Genomic DNA, 24,472 nt, shown 5'->3' on the forward strand with positions numbered 1-24,472 from the left:
AAAAATGATCAAATCATCTTCATATTCATCCATTCACTGTGGGGGGAGGTGAAACAGCCTCTAGGTTATGCCAACACTTCATGGACAGCCATGACTGTAGGATACTGGAAGGAACCCTGGTTTGTATTCCTAGTTGAGACCTAGGGAAGGGGGATGGTTCCAACTACTAGTGAGTTAAAGCTCATGCCAACTGAGCCAAAAGCCCAAAGGAACCAGAGCAAAGTATTGTGTCAAATGCCCCACAAGCATTTACCCAGGATTGAAAAGTCAACAACAAAAAAAATCCACAAATGAATCTTGTTCCTCACCTACCTACAAACCTGTACAGAAACTATTCCTTAATCTCCATTAGCCACAAAAGAAGCCAGTTTGTATATCAGTAGTGTGGTCCCTACTGAATAAATGAAGCTATAACCAAATAGTCAGATATATTTATTATCATATATACAAACACATTTTGTACATTACAAGTAAATTATATGAAAAGAAATAGTTTTCACATCATCTATTTCTCATTTCCTTATCGTAAAACCCTACAAAGATTCCCACTACTCTCTGCCTCTATCTAAGAGCAGTGCTGCATTTTTGAGAAAAGGGAGGGAACCTAGATAGCTGTTTTTTTCCACTTCTACCCAACTCCTCTCCTGATACTAGGAGTCTGCTGTGATCCAGGGCTATAAGCTTATTCTGTGGTATAATTCTTTTTAAGGTTCTTTCCTACCATATTTTGGTACATTTGGTGCTCTACCCCGAGCCCACTGGGCAGGACGGCTACCCCTCACACAAAAGCAAAGGGTTTATAAACACTTGTGTTCTTCCTTTTTTCATAAGCTCATTGAAGCATAAACTGCTCCTTCCTCAGTTGCAGTTCTCTGGGCCTTATTATCTAAGCTGGTTTTTGCAAAGAGATTGTTTAGAAGGGGGAAGAGCTGACAGAGAGACAACCAACGTGTCCCAGCATTTAAAAGAAGCACCAAAAAACCTGAGCATTACACACATTAAACATTACAAGTTAAGATTAGAATAAGTCAGCAGAGAACAATGATAGAACTCCCCCCCCCAAAATGCTGTCTCTGAGAGGGGCTACCCAAATTCATTTTGGATTAATAATTGTGAAGGCCAAGATCCTCCACAAAGGCGCTGCAGGAGAGGCATTGGCTAGTCACAGTTTCTTCTGCCCAATGTACATGGTACTTCCAGAAATGAAGCCTAGATGTAACTCGAGCGCAGTACACACTTTCATTTCTTAATGCTTACAGCAGAGGTGCCACAAGGTCTCGTTTCCCCCACCAATAGAGCAACAGCAGAGCTGCTGCCCAAGCAGAGGCTGAGCTGTGTTAAGTCTGGAATGCTGTCTCGAAAGTATTCCAGGCTCCTGCACAAATCAGCACGTCTCATCTCATCTCATCTCATTTTTGCTTTTGTCTACAAGACCAAACTAAAGTTTACAAGATACAAGACGGTCCCCAATTGCTAAATCCCTGCAGAAGGCAGCTGCTCAGAGGGATAGAAACATTCATTTTGGTGCCAACAGTCACAAAAAGAAAGCAAGCCCACCACTACTGAGTCCCCTTGCCTCTCCTGCCAGTTACCAATTTGAGCTTCTGAATTAAATGAGCTTTTCATTCTGAGCAAATTAAAAAAAAAGAATACAAAGTGAAAAATTAGAGAACTGGCTATGTCCTTGGAAGCACAGACTCAGCAAGAGCTGCCAAGTTCTGCACAGGAGGCCATACTGTCCCCAGCTCTTTGGCAGGGATGGGGACATCTCTCCCCAGTATCAGGACTATGGCCACTGCTCCGTGACTCCTGGAGCAGCTTTCTGCTTGAAGCACAATCCTTCCCAGCAGTGTCAGTGCTGGATTCAGTCTGATCTGTGATGGTACAATCCATGCTGTCCTGTGGTTCCTTATGGGTCTGGGGGCTGCTTGTTTGCAAAACTGTAGCAGCCGTGGCAGACATGACCTCAACAGCAGCACAGCATTCACTGCTTAACCCCAAACAGACTATATCTCCAAGGTTCTCCAAAGGTCCAGAGTCCTCTGCAGCACTTAAGGCCTCACTGACCATTACTACTGGAGCTGCAGAGCTTCCCAGCGGTCCGTCAAGTGTTGCTGTTACTGCCACAGAGCTTCCCAAAGCCCTGTCAGTTGTTGCCGTTGCTCCCGCAGAGCTTCCCAAAGCCCCATCAGCTGTTGCCATTGCTCCTGCAGAGTCTACTTGGGCCCCGTCAGCTATGGCCATTGCTGCCATAGAGCTTCCTGGGGCCCCATCAGCTGTTGCTGCCTCAGAGCTTCCTGGGGCCCCATCAGCTGTTGCTGCCTCAGAGCTTCCCGGGGCCCCATCAGCTGTTGCTGCCTCAGAGATTCCCACGGCACCAGAAGCAGTTGCACCCCGCAGGGAGGTGCTCAGATGAGACAAGAAAGATGACTCTGTGATGATAGCTGCGGTCTCAGCCACCCAATTTAGGTCAGTTGCCAGACTTGTTGTAGGAGCCTGCTCCTGTGGACTGTTGAGGTCAGTGGTTGGATTTGCAGGTGGAGCTACTGTGGTAGCAGTGGGGCTGTTATTATTCAGACTATCCTGCAGCGTGCTCTGGTTCCCTTGCCCTGCTTGCTGGTTTTGCAGTAGCATTTCCTGAATGCGTATCTGCTGCAGAATAGCTGGAAGCTCATAGTGATGGAAAAAATAAATCATTGAATGCTGAAAGAGAGAGAAAAGGAGGACATTATTCTGCAACTAAGACATGCCAAAGCCCCCGGTATGCCCCCCACCCCCACCTGTCTAGGCCTGCCCAGAGCAAACTTTCAAGCTCCTGTGTTTGGCTTCTTTCTCATTTCCGAATACAGTTTAAACTCCTCTTGCTGACTTACAAGTACATTCGCTATGAAGCCCCCTGATATCTCTCCTCACTCATCTCCCCCCATGATCTCTGCTCATTGGGCAAGCCCCTCTTATCTGTACCCTTCTCTTCTACTGCCAACTCCAGCCTCCGTCCCTTCTTTCTTGCGGTGCTATATGCCTGGAAAAGGTTGCCTGAATCAATACGTCATGCTCCGTCCCTCGTAGTGTTCAAATCCAAAAAGGCCTAGTAGTAGTAGTTCTTTCACACAGTGTCCGAGTATACCACTCCTATCTCCCATCCTTCTCCCTTGGGCAAATGTAGTACTCTTCCTCTACACAATACATCACTTTCTTAATCTTCCTGTTTAAGAAAGTGGAAAAGTCATAAAGAGGATCCAGTTAGAAGTAGGGAGCTGCATACCTGTACAAAGAGCCAGGAGGTGACCAGAGCTAGGCTGCTGTACTGCCCATTGAACCGATAGTGATAGGCATAAAAAGCAAAGTGATATAAATAGAAGAACCTGGCAAAAGGAAAAAAGGGACATGTTACATGGTGCACCCTGCCCCTTACCAAGCCTAATCCGAGAGAGACATATTACATAATACATACTGCTCCTCACAAAGCCTAATCTGAGTGGAACCAAAAGAGGAACATATATTGTCTATTATCCAGGTGCCTATGCTGAACCTGGAAACATATTATATACAGGTACTTTTTTTGTATCTAGGGTAATGGAGGGCTAAGTGACTTGCCCCGAATCTCAAGGAGCTGCAGTGGGACTTGAACCTGGCTCTCCTGGTTTTCAGGCTGGTGCATTAACCATTAATAATAATAATTTTATTTTTTGTATACCGCCATACCCAGGGAGTTCTAGGCGGTTCACATCAGATTAATCAAATTACAAACAGTGCAGTCATTGAAGTTAACATATTAAATGCACATGATATGAGGAAAGGAAAAGGAGGAACTTACAGGCCAAATGTGGGGGATACAACAATTTTAAAGGATCGAATAATGAGGAAAATAGTAGTAAAAAGATAGTAATAAAATATATTAAGAAATTCAGTCTGTGGAATAACTGAGTTTTTTTGTTTTTTTTAAATATTTTATTTATTCATTTTTAAATTCTTACAACAAGTGAATTAATCATATTATAATCAATTATCATATGGTACTTGTATTTACAAACAAATCCTCTTATAATATAGAATAAATCCCCCCCTTTTGTCAATATTCCTATTTCCATATGATATACATTCCCCATCCCACCCCTATATATCTACTACCCATGTGCTAAGAAATCTGATCATTAGAATAATTAGTCAATGGTTCCCAAATTTTTTTTAAATTATGAAGATTCCCTTGTTGCAACGCTAACACCTTTTCCATTTTATATATATGACAAACTGAGTTCCACCAAAATGTATAATTTAATTTAGTATAATCCTTCCAATTTTGAGTAATTTGTTGCATGTCACCAAGCCGCAAAATGGTATAAATTGTTATATGGATTTTTAAATAAAATAAAGAAAACTGGACTTAGGGATATTTGGAGTATTGAGATTGGACAGACAATTTCTGCGTCTCAATGGCCACGATTTTGGTCCTGGAGATTAAGGTCTACAAGGTCAGCATCTATGAGTCAAATTTGGATGTTTTTGTTACATCGAGTTTTATGGACCCCTACGCGTTTACAAAAGATAGATAGCACTAGATCCAATAGAAACATAGAAAGTGACGGCAGATAAGGGCCAAGGCCCATCAAGTCTGCCCACACCAATGACCCTCCCCTACCTCCCTTTGCGAAGAGATCCCACCTTTCGATCCCATTTAGCTTTAAAATCAGGCACACTGCTGGCCTCAATCACCTGTATCGGAAGACCATTCCATCGATACAGGTGATTGAGGCCAGCAGTGTGCCTGATTTTAAAGCTAGATGCTGGCATTGTAGAATAGAAGTTGGGACGTTAGATCATTTAATTTTTTTTTGTCCCTGTGCAAATGCTTTTTGGAAACTAATTTGGCCCCAAATTAATAAATTATTAGAAAACCATGTAGGACTCTCATATGACACTATATTATTTGGTACAGCAATGAGAATAACTGAGTTTTGATCAGCTTTCTGAAGTCAAGATAAGAGGAGGCATCAAGCACAATTTGGGCAAGCCATGAATTTAGTTTAGCCGCCTGAAAAGAAAAGGTTTTTTCAAAGAACCTTTTAAAGTGACATAATTTTAATGAGGGAAAGGCAAACAGATGTATTCTGCGGGAGCTCTTGTTGTTATGACTCAAGTTGAAGTGGGGGTAAAGATAACTCGGTGACATACCAAATACTGATTTGTAACAGATGCATGAGAATTTAAACAGAACTCTGGATTCAAATGGTAACCAGTGTACTCCAATACATAAGGCACACAGACAATCGTCACCTTCACCTGTAGTCAGGCACATCAGGACCACATCTGGCGCTGTGAGCTCCAGTCTGGATTTTAGTAGCTGCCCCCCACCCAGTACTCTTGGTAACATAGAAAGCACTTACCTCAGCCAGTGTCTTTTGCTGGTACTGGTATGACAACAGATGGCATCATACTGGTCTGCCAACCACACAATAAGGATGATGTAAAAGGCTGTGGTGGTATCATTAAAGAATTCAGACATGATGGCTTCCATACCTGCCAGAAAAAGATCAGCATGGCATTCAGCAACTGCTCTGTTCACAGAGCATTTGGATTTCAGTTACAAAGCAGAGAGACAGTGGCGCAGTAGGTGAGGAGGGGAAGTGGTCTGTCCCAGGTACCCGTCCTCCTCACCAACCCCCGCTCTTTCCAGACCCCCCTGCCACATGCGTGCACCTCTTCTCTCGTACCTCTTTAATTTTTCCAGCGTGAGCAGTATCACGAACTTGCTGCCCGTGTCAGTGCCTGCTCTCTCCGACGTCACTTCCTAGCACTTCCGGATCCTGTGCCTAGGATGTGACGTCAGAGGGAGAGCCAAACCGACGCAGGCAGCAAGTCTGTGATGCTGCTTCAGCTGGGAAAATTAAAGAGGGAAGGGGTCTTTACACACGGCAGGGGGGAAGGAGCAAGGGGCGGAGAAGAGGTTGGGGCTAAGAAAAACTTGAGTGAGCTGAAGGGACCAAGGATTTGGGTTGGGTTCAAACCCTCATCAAGTCAAGTAGAGGGGGTGAAAGTGCTGAGCTTGCACATGTTTTTGAGCTTGTCAGGTATTTATTACATTTTAATTTTCCTTGTCTTATCTTTTTTTTTATTTCTTCAATTCAAATTTTTTGGAAAGCTTTACACCCCTACTGTTAGCAGTTCATTTTACACACTGTGTTAGTAACTGGTTGAGTGGAAGGTAACAGAGGATAGTAGTAAACAACAGTTCTTGGGCTTGTTCTTTTTAACATTTTAGTAAGTGATATAGCTGAACGGCTGTCTGGTAAGGTTTGCCTCTTTACATATGATACCAAAATCTATAATAGGCGTGGATAACATGAGAAAGCACTGGTGAAGCTTGAAGAATGATTCAGAATTTGGCAGCTAAACTTTAATGCTAAGAAATGCAGAGTCGTGCATTTGGGCTGCAAAAACCCAAGGGAACAGTACAATTTAGGGGGTGAAAAACTTTTGTCCATGAAAGAGGAGCAGCACTTGGGTGTGATAGTATGTGATGATCTTAAAGTGACCAAACAGGTTGAAAAGGTGATGGAAAAAGCTAGAAAGATGCTTGGGAGCATAGGGAAATGAATGACCAGTAGGAAAAAGGAAGTAATGATGCCCCTCAGACAAGCAAGGATAGCACCGACGGCTTGTCACTTCAGGCTGCCTTTTATACAGGTTCCAAAAATCTGAAACCCTTGACCCCTCAAGCTCCCACACGATTCTTCAGGGGGGGGGGAGGAGGAACATGCAACCAACCTCTGCCAAGCCTCCCGTGCTCAGCTCCCGACTCTACAGGGGCAAGCACTGCTCCCAGAGGACCTAGCCCCGAGCTCCCAGGCCAATCAGGCAGGTGCTCTTTTTTTAAAAAAGTGTGGCCTTCCTGGTTACAGACTCCAACATCTGGTTCTTCTCCCAAGCAGAGCTGTCCCAGGACTACGGGGAACCTCCCAGCACAGGGAAGCATTGAAAAAATATTGGATTAAATACCGAAAATAAAAAAATCTAGTGCAGAGCAGATGAAAAGACATCTTCTCAACTCACTTGCAGAAGTTAAGACTGAGGAGAGGGAGAACTACAACAAAGGGCGGAGAGAAGAAAATGATTGATGTCTTCTGCAAGCAACTCATGAGCTGAGGTGCTTAACCCATCCGTAAGAAATTGAATGCTGTTTGCACAGGAAAGAGACGTTTACATACCCACATGGCATAAATGTGCATGGGGCGAGTCTTTTCAATTGAAAGGAAGCTCTGGAATGAGGAGGTGTAGATTTAAAACAAACCAGAGAAAATATTTCTTCACTCAACTAAAAATTCTAGAATTCATTGCCAGAGAATGTGATGAAAGCTAAAACAGGGTTTAAAAAAAAAAGGCTATTTCTTAAAACAAAAGTCTATACGTTGTTATTAAGATGGTTTGGGGAAATCTGCTTATTCCTAGGATTGGCAGCATAAAATCTGTTTTAGTTCTTGGGATCTTTTACTTGTGACCTGGGTTGGCCACTACTAGAAACAGGGTACTGGGCTTGATGGACCTTCAGTTTGTCCCAGTATGGTAATTCTTATGTTCTTATGTAAAGGGGATAGACTAAGAAGTAATCTCAGAAAATGCTTTTTCATAAAAAGGGTATTAAATGCCTGGAATGGCCTCCCTGTGGAAGTGGTGGAAAAAAAAAAAGTATCTGAATTTAAGAAAGATTGGGTAAGTACAATGGATCTGTAAAGGAGAGAAGGGGATAGTAGATGACATAGATATACAGACTAGATAGAAAAACAAAGGCAGATAAAGACCATATAGCCTATGTTTCTTTTAGAACACCACAATCCCAAAGAAAGGGAAGATCTCCAGGACAAGCAGACAAAACTCAGTGTATGTTTAGGGTGAACTGAAAAAGCAAATTGCAGGACAAGGTACAGAGATGTCTTCCATTAAGAAAGCATTTCAGAGTGGCCTTCCTACAATGCTGACAGCTGATTAAGTCGCTTAAGGTTGCCAGAACAGTAGGAGGTCAAAGAAGCCTAGCCCTTCTCTGAAATCTCTTCTAGGGTACACATAGACAGAGGGAAACTTACCAACAAGAGCCAGGATGACGGTAAGCAACGGAGCAGCAGGGAAGGCAATGGTCATGTTCAGTTCCAGCATCTGTAACAGATCCACTGCAAGAAACAGAGGGGCAGCTGCACAATGACAAACTCATTCAAATCAGTAGCTAGGACCCCTTAAGACACTGTCCCACAGCACATGGGTTTACTAATGGCTGAATCCTCAGCAGCATCAGCTAGGAGAATTTGATTTTATATTTAGCTTGGGCCTTTTCATTGGTAACTCAAGACAAGTTACTTTAAGGTACTTCCCCACTTATACCTAAAGCAATGGAAGGCATAGTGACTTACTCAATGTCACAAGGAGCATCTGAATTTGATCCCTGGCTCCCCCATTCCCAGCCTACTACTCCTTCACTCTACACTGACAGATGAAACTGTGCAGGAGTTCCTCGCTTCAGGACTTGGGCTTATGTGGTCCAAAAACCACCAAAAAAGACAACCAGTTGTGGATAATTTTCTCAACCCTGCAACAAATCCATTTTCTTCCAGAATCAGAATGGATATCAGATCCCCAATACAATAGCATTTTGGACAGAGACATGCCCTAGTAACTTACCAATGAAGACAAATATCTGATGGTGGGAATAACGCAGCAACATCGAAACAGACAAGGTCTGAAAAGGTAAAACAGAAACACAGATGTGGATAGGTAGGAGCCCCACACAAAGAACCCACATCACCAACCACAGCCATGTCCACTTACAAATATGACCATAATAACAAAGGCTGACAAGTAGGATGTGCGAGCCATCCACATGCTGACAAAACGGTAGTGCTCTCCAGACACCACATTCCGCAGGAATCCTGTAAGAAAGCAATATGTAATGAGGCATGATTACACGTCATCCACAAACCATCTCCCAGCATCTGTTTAGAAAAAGCAGACACCAGCTGAAGGGATACCGAAGTGAGATACCTCAGAAGGTTGCTAGGTTCAGATGATTCAATCCCCCCACATGCCATACCTTTGTTCTCCTCGTTTTCTGCCAGGGCTTTCACACTGGACATGAGGATATCATCATAACCTAGAAACTCATCCAGGAGTAGACGGCTAAAACGGTCTCCAAAGCAAAGGTCTCGCGTAGGATCTGCCAAACAAAACACAACACACAGGCCCCTCAGGCTGTGCTCAGATAATATTTTTGGAATGCCCAGGAACCAAAGGCAAGCACAACAATGGCTTCAGTAAAGCACAGAATCACAGGACCCCCCCCCAAAAAAAATCCTGTATTCAAAGAGGAGTTGGTTAACAAAAGAAAGTCTAGGACTGAGGCCCCAGCACATTCTTGCAGAGTTCATCAGAAGCTTAAATATAAGTTAACCTTCCATTCTTAGGCATTTATAACTTGTATTTTCCCAGGTAGTCAAAGGCTTTATGGGTACAAAAAGGTCTGTTGCAGTGTTTTTGCGGTACATGTACTTTTGCTGGATACTTTTTCCAGTGAAATCAAATATGTTTGTGTCAATTAGGGTGTGACAGCACAAAAAAATGATTGAGGAGAGGCAGGAGAGCACTAGGGAAAGTGGATGTTTTCCAGTGCTTAGCAATAAACACCTATTTTAATGTTGTGCACTGGGAGTGTTTTACTGATGTTCATCATTTAAAATCAGAAGCCCTAAATATAACAGGGATTTGGATATATTTAGTTAAATATGTAAACCTCAATAAATGTTACATCAGTTTTGTGTATCCTAGAAGCCCTACATTTTCCCAGCCTTGAAAAGTCCAATAGTAAGTTTACCTTAAATACAAGAACACAGCACAAAGCTGCAAAAGAAAAGACCCTTGCATCCAACAGAAGCAGAATACTGGAGGGGTGGAAGAGCTGCAGATAAACTCACCCAGAGTCACCACCATGACTGGGATGTTGAGCCGCTGGCGTGTGCTCTGGGACAAGCGCAAAAAGCCATACTCCAGTGAATACTCCACAATGTACTCCTCCTGCGGCCACACTGCAAGAAAAAAGAACAAAACGTGTGTTATCACCACTGATGGCAGGGCAGGCTGTGGAAAGTGTATGCTGGATCCTGCACTTGTACTCAGGATCATGCTCACTGTGGCAGAACAATTTAGTGTATGTGTTGGTGGGTCCTCTTCTGCTGCTACCCCATTAGCTGTTGGCATACCCCAGGGAATAAATTACCTGAGTTTGTCTGTCAAGCCCCTTCCCTTGTAATGTAATGTACAGCACTGCATACGCCTTTCAGCGCTATATAAGTGATAAGTAGTTTAAAAACAGACTGAACCCCCACTTTTTGGATATAGCCTTCAATCCTTAACCCTATTCCTCTGCCCTCCAACCCAGCCAGCTGATTAACTGTTCCCCTTAACTGTATCCATGACATCCTGCTTGTCTGTCTTGGCTGTTTAGATTGTAAGCTCTTTCGAACAGGGACTGTTTTCTTCTTTGTGACTTGTACAGCGCTGTGTACATCTAGTAGTGCTATAAAAATAATTAATAGTAGTAGCAACAACAAGGTAAGAGGGAAAGAGCAAAATGGGAAGCAGTGAGGGGCCGATGTATCAAGGTGTAGGAGACTTGGCACAGAGCTTAATGTAGGTTCTACCTGTGCGCAATTTTCTATGTAAGTCTAGCATATACAAATGCACACACAAAAATTCTCTGTTCAAAGGATGCTGCACATATAAAATCCAGTGATAAAGCAGATGCAAAGAAATACATTAAAGAGCTGAAGGCTGAGTGCACAACCCTGTGGAGGAGTAATACATTAGCTCGTTCTGCAGCTAGCATTAATGAGAGTTTCATGCACATTTCATTTGTGCAAGCATGAAGGACCCACACTTATTTCCTGCCTCGTAGAAAAGTCGAAAATGAAAAAAACAGCAGGGGGGGAATGAAGAGTTGAGGTGATTGCACAATGCAAGTTTAAGGGGGAAGTGTCACGGCTATGAAACAAAGGGTAAAATGCTTGACTAAGATTTAAATACCATTTACATATCTGGAATGCTATTCTGTGCATAACAATCCATCTCTTAATGCATTCTGCTTCATTTTTTCAATCAAGTTCCTTATATTCAACTTGATGTATTTTATCTGTTCTATGTATTACTTCTTTCCCTGCCATGCCGGTATTTTCCGCATTATATTGTAAATGCTTTCTGTCTTTATCTGTTTTTAAGTCCATTATTCTAATTTGTATTTTATCTGTATCCCATGTATTAGCTCACCTTGTTGTGAACCGCCTAGAACTTTTTCGGTATGGTGGCATATATGATTAAAATTATTATTATCTCTGTTCAGCATACACTCATAATTGCCACCCTCCCACCCTTCTGTAATCTGATCTATTACTATTATGAGCGTATTCTCTGCATAAAACTTAAACAATTATCACCCAAAGTGGTCCGAACAAATGCTATGGTAGTATAGCACGTATTCTCTGCATAACATACACATTTGGAACTCCAAGTGCAAATACAGTTGTACACAAACTATTGATTCTGCCGCAAGCGCACATCTATATATACATTTCCAAGGCGACTGCCGTGCTCAATCAGTTTGCCTGCAATTCACATATAATTTGGCTGCTGCATTTGAGCACAAACACTTTAGTTTACATGTGTGTTAGGGAACTGTGCGCTAAGCTTACTGCATCAGCCTATGAGAAGGTTGTGTATAACGACTCCATTATCAAGTTTCAAGTTTATTAAAATTTGTTAACTCACTTATTAAATTTCTAAGCGGCGTACATAGTTTAAAAATCAGGGCAGTACAATTTTTTTTAACAAAGACTGACGTACAGTTAGACACAGAAGGTTCAAGGGGAGAATCACAGAGAATGGATAGAATAGAGAGACATATAGGGTGAATGCATTAGGGAGGGGGTCTCATCTGCAGAGAATAAAGTGAAAAAATTTTAAATTTAAGTATTAGCAAAGCTGGATGGAAATGCATTGAGTCTAAGAGAAAAGCAACACCTCACAGCAGCAATATGACAGGATCAGAGCCTATGCCACACTTCTAGTATATTGCATCACACCAAGGCAGCAGCAGACATGGTAACGGTTAAGAAGCAGTCCAGTGATAGGCAAATCCAAGGAGAAGACTGGAGAGACAGTCCACTCCAATGGCTGGGCTGAAATAGGAGGAAAATATTAAAGGGGGAAACACCAAGTACTTGTGAATGAAGGCTCAAGGCATCATAGCCCAATAAAGACCTGTTCTTTCTGACATGAGCTCAAAAACTACATCACTGGGACATCAGCTAAAGCCAGTTTATGCCACACCACTGCTACTGGGAGCCCCAGAACTCCAAGCACAATGCCTTTTGCTAACAAGCTTTACAAAGAGGGTGCCCTACATGAATAGCCATTTGTTTGCAACTTACTCTGATCTTATAGCATGGCAGAGGGACAGGGACATTGAGAAAGGGTGAAAACAGCAGGGGACGGAGGGAATGCAGCCACAGACAGAAAAAGCACCAGAGTGGGAGAGGTTTTACCTGCTTTGGCCAGCATTTCAAACTCAGAAACAGTCTCGCTTAGTGGTTGCACACCTTTAGCAGTTGCCTCACTAAAGGAGAGTTCCTGGCTTTCATTCTGAGTGACGGTTTCAGTGCTGCTTACCAGGGAAGGTTTTAAGAAGACTTTGGGCTCAATGTCCAGCTCAAACTGTTAAACAAGAATGAATGGAGTGAGTATGCGAGTTGTTGCAAATGGCAATAGTGTCTCATTAAAAGTTATAAAGAGGAATAAACTATATTTTCTTACTAGCAAAGCCAAAAAATATATAGAGTATAACCAGAAAACAGGCTATGCACATTAGCAATTATATCAATAGAGACTATGCTAGTTACAAAGAGTGGAGAAAAAGACCTCAGATATCTTGCTCCAACAAGTCCCAACTTCTTGAGACTAAATATATATATTTTTTATAAAGGAACTTATCCAGTCATTGGTCAAAAAAACTACACACCACTCTATTGTAGTCTTCAAAAAACCTGCCTGTCTTTAAGCACAGTTTTCATAGATACAATCCCATATCATTCACAGCTTACAACCATAATGGTTGAAAAAAAGCAAAGTCCAGCTGTATTCTTTATCTTGCATTCACAAAAAAGCCCAACAGCGGCCCTGTTTCACCTCCATCAGCAGTCTCTGCCAAACACAAAATTATTTACCTTTACTAAAGGATTTTGTATTTGGCAAAGACTGCTGATAGAAAATTAATGTTGCAGTCTCTGATAACGCTGGAGGCAAAACAGGGTCTCTGTTGGGCTTTTTTGTGAATGCAAGATAAAGAATACAGCTGGACTTTGCTTTTTTCAACCATTACGGTTATAAGCTGTGAATGATGTTTAAAGATACATTCTGGCAATTTTTTTGAAGACTGCAGTAGAGTGGTATACTTAAAAGTGGAGTTTTTTTGACCAATGAACTACCTGATTGTCAATTCTGATTATGATGACTCCTCCTGAATGTTATTTGTTGACTGTTTAATTCAATGTTTTTCAAATATCAATAAAAATATTAAACTTAGAGAGCAAATCCAGAACTGCAATGGCTGAACTAGACAACCAATGAGAAAGGCCTAGCACCTTCCCTGGAGCTGACGTGGCGGAGAGGGATTGGCTATTTTCTCTTACAAACAGCTGAGACATCACAGTTGCAGCAGGACGCTGAAGAGATCGTGAGACAAATGTTCAGTGAGTAATATTTAAAAAACTTTAGGGTTTAATAGTAGATGTAAACAGCAAAAATGATACATTATATATTATTCTGAATTATTCCCACAGAACTGTGTATGCATATTGGAAGTCCACAAACCCTGAGGAAGCGGCTTGACTTCATGAAACGTTGGCTATATGAAGGACTGCTTTAAAATAATAATCCTTTAAACACAGTTTTAAAATAATAATCCTTTAAACACAGTTTTTTGTAACAGTTAATAATCTTAGTCCCAACAAGAGGACTTTTGTGGCATAAAGTCACTTCTAATGGAAGTTTTTTGCTGATGATGTGGGCAGAGGTGGTATGAGCATTAGGGCTCAACCAAAAGACCCAAGGCTTTTTCTTTTGTTAGATAGAGACCCTTAGCCTTTCAAAGTGGTGTTTTTGTACTTAAATAACCACAATCTAAAAAGCCATTGGGTCACTTTGGAGCTCTTACTTCCTTCCAAGAAGCTGCCACCACAAATTTAGCAATATTCAAAAAATGTCTAGTCAACCTCCTTTGCATTTTGGTGTCCTCTCCTCCCCTAAGCATAAAAAGAAAAATCCTCTGATTCCAGGATAGATCCACCCCTATTACATATTTTAAACTGACGGGATGTGAATTTGGGACTTCAATCTGCATTTATATATTCTTATATTTTCATTAATTAATTAATTTTTTATTTTCTTTTATTAATTTAGATTGTTATGTAATATTATGTATTAGAAAAGTTAATTTTTTCTTCTTTTCCTTTTCTTTTCAAATGAAGATCTTTTCATAATTTTGATTGAATTATATTGTAAACCGCTTTGATCCTTTTTTGACTGTATAATGCAATATATAAAGATTTAAATAAACATAAACGTATTGTAACTGGAAATGAACCATCCTCAAAAACACTCTGATCTTACAACAATTCTACCAAACCTAACCCAGGACCCACCTCTCAGCATACATCCTCCAGCATCTACCTGTTATACCCCAGAAACATATTTCAGTCTTGCTAGGATTTGATGCAAGCACTTGCAAATTTTTCTTTAGGTGCAGAGTCAATGAAGCCCTAGAAGAGCTTCTTCCATTTATATCCATTGCCTCTCATCATACTCCTTCACCAATTCCTCCTCCCATTCCCTTCTATGACTCATGTCCCACTTTGTGAAGTCCAGCAATTGTTGATAAATTGCTGATATCAAACCCTTGCTTATCTCAGTGTGCTTACACTGTCCACTATAAATGAGTCCTTTGCCTCAAGCTTAAGGCTTTCTTGAACTGTCCTGTCTCCACCACATCCCTTGGAAGGCCACTCCGTGCACAAAGCATTCTATCCATGCAAAAATATTTCCAGGTGGTGCTCCTCAAATATAACCCCTTGTTCTAGAGGATTTTTTTTTCATCTGAAAAGGTTCATTTCTTGTGCATTACTTATATCTTTAAGGCATTCCAAGGTCTCTATCTTGCACCTCATGCTGCCTCTTCTTTAAAGTAGACATATTTAAGTTCTCAATTCTCAGCTCATATGGTGCTTGATGGAGATCCTGCATCATTCCAGTTAGTGCTTTCTGGACTACCTATATACTTTTGCAGGCATGGCCAGAACGACACCACAATCTAGAAGAAGTTTCAGCAAAGCCCTGCATAGAGGCATTATCACCTACATTTCTTGACTGCTTTGGGAATATACCTTAATTGAGCTGTTGTCAAACATATCCACGCTCATCTCTTCCTCATCTTCTTCATCCTCCTCTTTCACCATTCCTGGGAAGTTCTCAGACTCATAAAACTGCAGGAAGATGGGGGCTCGGCTGGAGTTGTGCTGGATTTCTACCCGCAGAATGCCGTCTCGGGGCCATCTGTCCCGAACATGTTCCAAACAGTTGATTGGAGAGCGAGAGAAAGCAATGTGGATGTAGGCCAAGATAGAGAGTACAAAGAGGGCCTGTATCAGGGCAGGGAGGGAGAGAAGAAAGTCAGCAGTATCAAAGCACTGTCACTCAAGAATGTCTTGAGTTATCTATGTGCTCAGCTCTCAAACAATCTTCAAAATCAAACATTTCATATCCGAGATGGAGAGGAAGAATTTTCTGCAATCTATTCCTCAAACAGACAAATATTAGGTTGAGATATGACAGAAAATGGAGAGCTAACATTTACAAAAATTAACATTTTAGTGTTTTTTAAACATAATAAACAGTTGGATTATAAAGACATTTTGAATCACTGCTTTTAATGCATTTATAATCAGGCTGTATGTATCATGGCAGTCATGCCTGTCCACTGTGCTTTACCTTCACAAGTTCTGTTTATAAATTTAAAAAGATCTGGGAGCCATTGACGATTTACGATGTAATGAGTAGGCACCATTTTCTATTGAAAGCATATTTGCAAATGGGGGGAGGAGGGTGAATTAAAGTTTTACTATAGGTTTAATCAATAGTAAAGAATATTTATATTTGTATATTTTTGATTGAATGCTAAAGGAAAGGGTGGGTGGGAAGGAAATAAATTTATTTATTTGATGTTATACTAAAAAGAAATTCAAGTGATGTATTTAATTTTAAATGTTTTATTATTTGTACACTTGTAAGATTAGAAAATGAATAAAGAATTAATAAAAAACAAACCACAAGTGCTGTTACTACTTTTATATCTTCTTGTTCAAAACATTAGTAAAGAGAAGCAAAGGACAATAGTCTAATGCTGCTATCTAAGTTCCTCAAGCTTTGCTCTCAGCCTCAATACAATCTCTAGAATCAATGACTTTTCAAAAGGTTTCCCTGAGTTCAATAATTAATGTTCTAAAATGTTTGGTAGTACACCACCACCACAGCCAAGAAATCTTTAAAAATAATGGTCCATCTTCAACAGTTCATCAAGCCAGAAGCACTGGTATCTGGTACAGTGTTTCCCAAGTTGGCCCTAAAGCAGGGGTGCACAACCTGTGGCCCGAGGGCCACATGCGGCCCAGTGAAGTATTTTGTGCGACCCCGGTCAAGGGCGATGCAGTGTTTTCCTCTGCTACCCCTGGGTGTTTACTGTTTTGCTGTCTCCTTCCTCTGTCTTGATGCAGCATTTGCACGGCCCCATAAACATTTTTTTTGGCCAATGCGGCCCAGCAAAGCCAAAGGGTTGGACACCCCTGCCCTAAAGTATCCCCTTGACAGTCAGGTTTTCAGGATATCCATAATAAATATACGTGAAATTGGTTTACACACTCTGCCTCATAAGCATATCTCCTTCATGCATATTCAATGTGGATATCCTGAAAACTTAACTATTACTACTATTTATCATTTCTGGAAAGGGGGTACTCCAGGACTGACTTGAGAAACATTGATTCTAGTACATGGATCCTTTATGCATATATGTGCAGTGGAGAGGACCATGCCCTTTGATAACAAGCATTCCTCAGATACAAACCTTACCATTAACCCCATATCGTTTTGTCCTCTGCTAGAACGAGAAGTCTTTCAGATATCTCCCTCTTATTCTCATAAAAAACTCACTGCTATTACTATTGAATCTACAGTACTGCTAGATGTACCAGTGCTACTGGACTTTGAAGACAAAAATGGATATTGCCAGTACCTCTATCTCTTAAGAGGCAGAAGTAGTATCTATCTACTAGACATGAATTATATGGTTTGTTTGTTTTTTTAATTCTTTATTCATTTTTTAATCTTACAACAAGTGTACAAATAATAAAACATTTAAAATTAAATACATCACTTGAATTTCTTATATGTTTACTCTTTCATTTAAAACAAATCAAGATAAAATATGTCTTCATTCAACATATAATTAAGTGCTGGAATTCAATGCCAGAGAATATGGTATAAGCCAGGGGTGCCCACACTTTTTGGGCTTGCGAGCTACTTTTTAAATGACCAAGTCAAAATGATCTACCAACAATAAAATTAAAAAAAAACACAAAGCACACTGTATGCATAGAAAATGTTAATCATCATTCCTATTCCAGGGTTTTTCAAAGAGGTCAAAGCAGATGACTCTAAGCACTATCACCTCAGTAACAACCATACAAAAATAGACAAATATACCCCCTCCCTTTTTACTAAACCACGATAGCAGTTTTTAACGCAGGGAGCTGCGCTGAATGCCCAGCGCTGCTCTCGACACTCATAGGCTACCTGCGCTAAAAACCTCTATTGCGGTTTAGTAAAAGGGGACCTTAGTGTAAAATATAGACAGCAGATATAAATTCAGACACATTTTGATCACTAAATTTAAAATAAAATCATTTTCCCTACCTTGTCTGGTGATTTCATGAGTCTCTGGTTGCACTTTCTTCTTCTGACTGTGCATACAATCTTTCTTCCCTTCTTTTAGCCTGTATGCTTCCTCTCCTCCAGACCTCATTCCTTCCCCCCAACTTTACCTTCCTCTTCCCTGCCCTTTCTTTCTCTCTGCCTCCCTTTCATTTTTTTCTGTTTCTCTTCTTTCATTCTGTATCCCTGCCTGCCCTTTTTCTTTCTTTCTCCCTGCCCTCCCCCAAGCCACTGCCACTGCCATTACCATCGGGGACCAGGACCCAAACACCACCAATAACAGGCCCCAAGCTCTCCCTGCTTCGGCCAACCAGCATTCCTCTCCCCGACGTCAATTCTACCGTCGGGAAGAGAAAGGCTGATCAGCCCAAGATCGTGATCAACCTATTGGGGGAAATGCTGCCGGGTCCTGCCTTCGCGGAAACAGAAAGTAGGCAGGACCCGGCAGGAAGAAGAACAAATGCTTCACTAACCTGTCTCCCGCATTAGTCCGTAGCGAACGCTTGCTTCAGGGCTCTCAACATGTGCGTGCCGGCTTCCCTTCTCCCCCCCCCCGGACATAACTTCCGGTTTCGGAGGGAAGAGAAGAGAAGCCGGCACGCACACGTTAGAGCTCGGAGCATAAGTTCGCTAGGGGCTGAAATCTCCAAGCCGGTTTTTTTTAATGTTCAGCAGCGGCAGATGACAGCTGGGCGGACCGCCCAGCTAAAAGGCCCTAGGGAGAACACTGGAGAGGAAGGCTGATCGGCCGTAGATCAGGACGGCAACATGAGTGCGATCGACTCGAGTTGCCTTCCTGAGCTACTGGTCGATCACGATCGACGCGTTGGGCACCCCTGGTATAAGCCTTTAGCTTAGCAGTATTTAATAAAGGTTTGGACAAGCTCTTGTAAGAAAAGTTCATAAATCAATAAGATGGACTTGGCAAAAATCTACTGCTTAATTCTAGGATTGAGCCCCTATCCTAAATGATCACGTCAAAGAGCAGCTAGTCCTGGAAAAAGTGAGGAGGTAGAATTAATCTAATTCTAGTCTTCAGTGCAATACAAAATCTGGTGCAAGCTGTAATAGTGATGGGACCACTTGCCAAAAGTGATCATAGCATGATCAAATGAAACTGGTACTAGAGGAGGACAATAAATAAAACTAACTGCAATTACATCTAAACTTTAATAAAGGGAGTCATGAAAAATTAAGATTTTAAGACACTCATTACACAGAGGGGTTGCAAAGGTTAAGTTTGCATTCAGTGTGGATAATGTTTAAAAACACTAAACTTGGACCGGTGCTATTTAACTTATTTATAAATGATCTGGAAAATGGAACTAAGAGTGAAGTGATTAAATGTGCAGATGACACTAAACTGTTCAAAGTTGTTAAAATGCATGCGGACTGTGAAAAACTGTAGGAAGATCTTAGGAAATTGGAAGACGGGGCATTGAAATGGCAGATGAAATTTAATGTGGACAAATGCAAAGTGATGCACATTGGGAAACATAATACAAATCATAGTTACCGGATGCTAGGGTCCACCTTGGGGGTCGGCGCCCAAGAAAAAGATCTGGGTGCCATCACAGACAATATGCTGAAACCTTCCGCCCAAGTGGGTGACAACCAAGAAAGCAAACAAAATGCTAGGAATTATTAATAAAGGGATGGAAAATAAGACTAGGTATGTTATAATGCTTCTGTATTGCTCAATGGTGTGACCTCACCTGGGTATATAGTGGCACTAGAAAAGGTTCAAAGAACAGCAACCAAGATAATAAAGGGGATGGAACGCCTCTCATATGAGGAAAGACTAAAGAGGCTAGTGCTCTTCATTTTGGAAAAGAGACAGCTGAGGAGGAGATATAATTGAAATCTACAAAACCCTTAGGGCTCCTTTTACAAAGGTGCGCTAGCGTTTTTAGCGCACGCACTGGATTAGCACGTGCTAGCTGAAAAACTACTGCCTGCTCAAGAGGAGGCGACAGCGGCTAGCACGTGCTATTCCACGCGTTAAGGCCTTTGTAAAAGGAGCCCTTAGTGTAGAATGGATACAAGTGGATCAATTTTTTACTGTATCAAGAATTACAAAGACTAGGGGACACTCAAAGTTAGAGAGTAATACTTTTAAAACTAATAGGAGGAAAAAAACTTTCACTGAGAGAATAGTTAAGCTCTGGAACGCATTGCCAGATGATATGATAAGAGCAGTTAATGTAGCTAATTTTAAAAAAGGTTTGGACAAGTTCCTAGAGGAAAAGTCCATAGTCTGCTGTTGAGACAAACATGGAGAAGCCACTGCTTGCCCTGGATCGGTAGTATGGAATGCTGCTATTATTTGGGTTTTTGCCAGGTACTTGTGACTTGGATTGGCCTCCGTGAAGACGGGATACTGGGCTAGATGGACCACTGGTCTGACACAGTAAGGCTAGTCTTTTGATATGTTCTTATACCATCTTAGAGAACCAGATCAGATGTATTCCTTACTTTAGATAATATGGATGGAAGATCAAAACACTAACAGCATGAAAAAGTTTTAAAAGGATCAATAGACAAAAGTCTAGGTTGTCACTGTTTAGAAATGGTTTGAAAATCCACCAGATTAAACATAGACACATAGAAATTGACGGCAGATAAGGGCCACGGCCCATCCAGTCTGCCCACCCTAATGACCCTCCCCTGCCTTTACTTTGCGAATAGATCCCACGTGTCGATCCCATTTGGCCTTAAAATCAGGCACGCTGCTGGCCTCAATCACCTGAAGTGGAAGACCATTCCAGCGATCAACCACCCTTTCGGTGAAAAAGAATTTCTTGGTGTCACCATGCAGTTTCCCGCCTCTGATTTTCCACGGATGTCCTCTTGTTGCCGTGGGACCCTTGAAAAAGAAGATATCCTCCTCTGCATCGATGCGGCCCGTGAGATACTTGAACGTCTCGATCATGTCTCCCCTCTCTCTGCGCTCCTCGAGCGAGTATAGTTATAATTTATCTAACCGTTCTTCGTACGGGAAATCCTTCAGTCCCGAGACCATCCGGGTGGCCATTCTCTGGACCGACTCCAGCCTCAGCACATCCTTACGGTAATTCGGCCTCCAGAATTGCACACAGTATTCCAGGTGGGGTCTCACCATGGATCTATAGAGAGGCATAATGACTTCAGGCTTACGGCTGACGAAACCCCTGCGTATGCAACCTATGATTTGTCTTGCCTTGGAAGAAGCTTGCTCCACTTGATTGGCAGCCTTCATATCCTCACTGACGATCACCCCTAAATCCCGTTCTGCTACCGTTCTTGTTAGGATCTCGCCATTAAGGGTATAAGTCCTGCATGGATTTTGGGTACCCAGGTGCATAACTTTGCATTTTTTGGCATTGAAGCTGAGCTGCTATGTCTTAGACCAGGTTTCTAGTAAGAGTAGATCATGCATCATATTGTCGGGCATTGAATTTTTTTCTATTGTACTTTTGCCCACTACATTGCTTAGTTTGGCGTCATCGGCAAATAATGTTATCTTACCTCGGAGCTCTTCTGCCAAGTCTCTTATAAAGATATTGAATAGTATTGGGCCCAAGACAGAGCCCTGGGGCACTCCGCTGATCACCTCCGCCATTGCAGAGGGGGTGCCGTTCACCATCACCCTTTGAACCCTACCTCCAAGCCAGTTCCCAACCCACTTCGTCAATGTGTCGCCCAATCCTATGGAACTCATCTTGCTTAGCAACCTGCGATGAGGTACGCTATCGAATGCCTTACTAAAGTCCAGGTATACGATGTCCAGGGACTCTCCAACATCTAACTTCCCGGTCACCCAGTCAAAGAAGCTGATCAGTTTGGATTGGCAGGATCTCCCCTTAGTAAATCCATGTTGACGGGGATCCCGTAGGTTCTCTTCATTCAGGATCGTATCTAATTGGTGTTTGATAAGAGTTTCCATTAGTTTGCTCACTATTGATGTGAGACTCACTGGTCTGTAGTTTGCCGCTTCTATCTTGGAGCCTTTCTTGTGGAGTGGAATGACGTTAGCCTTCTTCCAGTCCAACGGGACGCTACCTGAACTAAGGGAGAGGTTGAAGAGCGCTGACAGCGGCTCCGCCAAGACATCACTTAACTCCCTGAGCACCCTGGGGTGCAGGTTGTCCAGTCCCATTGCCTTGTAAACCTTGAGCTTTGACAGCTCCTCGTAGACACTGTTGGGCGTGAATTTGAAATCGCTAAATGGGTCTATTGAGTCAGTCCTCGTCTGTAGCTGAGGTCCATGCCCCGGCACTTCTTGGGTGAAGACAGAGCAGAAGTATTCATTTAACAGTTGGGCTTTTTCTGAGTCCTTTTCCACATAGTCTCCGTCTGGTTTCCTTAGACGTACTATTCCCCCTGAGTTTTTACTTCTGTCACTGATATACCTGAAGAATGATTTATCTCCCTTCTGGATGTTCTTTGCTAGAGATTCCTCCATGCGCTGCTTCCAACTTGTGGTACCAAAGTAGCCAGCTCTGCGGATACCACTAAGTTAAGATATTTACTTTTTTTGCTGGAGACTGATTTGAACATAATGTCTGCTCAGTGTCCAATACCAAGATACTAATATTTTCTGTACACCTACTTGGGCAATGATGGCGAATGAAGTTAACTGCAGAAACCCACAAGGAGGTAAACCAAACCCTTCACATATTGTGATGTGTTAACCCTTCTGGGGCAGTCCACATTTGGACCATAAGAACATAAGAATTACTGCTGGGTCAAACCAGTGTCCATCATGCCCAGCAGTCCGCACACACAGCGGCCCTCTGGTCAAAAACCAGCACCATATTTGAGACTAGTCCTACCAGCGTACATCCTTGTTCATTATCAGATTTCAGATTTATTAGAAATTTGATATACCGCCTTATTAAAAATTCTAAGTGGTTTTACATAATATAAAAACAGAGTATAGTAAAAACATACATTAAAAACAAACTACAAACAGTGTTACAAACAATCAAACTCACTGACGAACATAAACTTACCGATACAAGATGGAGAGGGGCAGAAATACAATTTGTATGAAGAAAAGAGAACTTGTCTAACTTTGTCTTGAATCCCTGGAGGGTGTTTTCCCCTATGACAGACCCCGGAAGAGCATTCCAGTTTTCTACCACTCTCTACAGTATATGAAACCCACCCTCCCAGCACAGCACCCCTTCTGGGGCAGTCCACATTTGGATCTATATGAAACCCACCCTCCCAGCACAGCACCTAGGGAGCTGGACTGAAGAGGCCCTCAATCATGGGAAAAGACTGTATAGAAACCATCCTCTGCTCTTCCTAAACACATGAAGAGCAAACTAAGGTGGCAACAGCCAGGGGAGAGACCATGATAGAACTTTCAGCATAAAGCATAACAAAGTTCATGAAAACTACCCACTTTGATCCCTGTTAATCTTATACAGTGAAATCCATTTACACAAATCTATCAGCTGCAAACAAAACAAGTCCCAAGGCAATGAAAGAACACCCTGGCACATCAGTTTGACATTTCTGTAAGGAAAGAAAACATATAAAGGACAGATTGGGAAAGGTGAGTGAGACCCAGAGGGTTTCATTCTTAGGATAACCACAATGAATAATCACGCCAGATATTTGTTTATCTGCATCCCAAGGCCGGTGTTAACCACACTGGGTCCAGGGCAGAGATTTAGCGGGTTGTATTTTCTTCAGCTCCAAGGAAACTTGGGGTCGTCTGCACTACTCTAAAAGCAGACCTTTTCTCCTAGATGCTTTTAGGCTGGAGGGGAGGGGGACGGGCTGAGGCTCCCTTACCTTCAGCAGAACGAAGAACTCGAACAGTCTGCGGAAGGAGGCGGGGAACAGGCGCGCGTAAGTCACAGCCATCTTGAAGAAAAGCGCGTGGAAGAGCCGATCCCGCACGTTAATCAGTGGGTTCGGGTTCAGCACCGGGTTTCGTACACGATTTCCATTGTTCGGCGGAGGACTGGCAGGCCCCTGATTCTCCGACATCCTGAACGGTGTAACAGAAAGAGCCCCGGGGATACCGCGCACTCACACTGCTGACACTCTCGAGCCTCTACTCGGTGCACAACCCCTCCTCCCCCGCGGGACCCCGGCTCCTCTTTCGCTTCCGCTTCCGCTTCAGAAGACCAGGCCCCAACAACGAGTCATGACTCGGCCAAGACGAGCGCCGCTCGGAGAACTCTGGGATTGAGTCGCGCCGCTCTTGGAGGATTCGGCGCAGGCGTTTTGACGATTACACCTATTTTGCATACAGCGAAGCGGAAACTGAAGAAACATACTGTAGGTTAATATTAAAGGAAAAAAGTAAGACATGTATAAGTTTATGGAATAAACTGTCACTTGGTTCTATCTTATGTATAGTCGATGTTGCGGGTTATTTAACAAAACTATGTTTATCATAAGA

At 42.3% G+C, this 24,472-nt stretch overlaps 1 protein-coding gene across 2 annotated transcripts; it reads right to left on the reverse strand.

The window, feature by feature from the left end:
- Window positions 1-417: 417 nt before the first annotated feature.
- On the reverse strand, window positions 418-24,267 carry TMEM259 (transmembrane protein 259). Of its 2 annotated transcripts, XM_033955656.1 has the most exons (11): window positions 23,857-24,267; window positions 15,468-15,722; window positions 12,576-12,744; window positions 9,954-10,064; window positions 9,077-9,199; window positions 8,815-8,915; window positions 8,668-8,725; window positions 8,079-8,162; window positions 5,385-5,517; window positions 3,266-3,365; window positions 418-2,703 (listed from the first exon to the last, which is right to left on the reverse strand). In XM_033955656.1, the coding sequence occupies exons 1-11, from the start codon at window positions 24,052-24,054 to the stop codon at window positions 1,699-1,701; spliced, it is 2,337 nt and encodes a 778-aa protein (XP_033811547.1). In that variant the 5' UTR covers window positions 24,055-24,267; the 3' UTR covers window positions 418-1,698. The 2 variants fall into 2 exon arrangements, with proteins under 2 accessions (XP_033811547.1, XP_033811548.1); XM_033955657.1 differs by lacking the exons at window positions 418-2,703; window positions 3,266-3,365 and having other exon boundaries at window positions 5,381-5,517.
- Window positions 24,268-24,472: the final 205 nt, after the last annotated feature.

The sequence above is a fragment of the Geotrypetes seraphini genome, chromosome 8, assembly GCF_902459505.1.
Source record: "Geotrypetes seraphini chromosome 8, aGeoSer1.1, whole genome shotgun sequence".
Classification (NCBI taxonomy): domain Eukaryota; kingdom Metazoa; phylum Chordata; class Amphibia; order Gymnophiona; family Dermophiidae; genus Geotrypetes; species Geotrypetes seraphini.

Excerpts from the sequence above, each read along its gene's own strand:
- TMEM259 (XM_033955656.1), bottom strand. The coding sequence starts at position 24,054 with ATGTCGGAGAATCAGGGGCCTGCCAGTCCTCCGCCGAACAATGGAAAT. Across the intron at positions 15,723-23,856 it reads AGTTCTTCGTTCTGCTGAAG|GCCCTCTTTGTACTCTCTAT; the intron begins GTAAGGGAGCCT and ends GCCCTGATACAG. Across the intron at positions 10,065-12,575 it reads TGAAATGCTGGCCAAAGCAG|TGTGGCCGCAGGAGGAGTAC; the intron begins GTAAAACCTCTC and ends TTTTTCTTGCAG.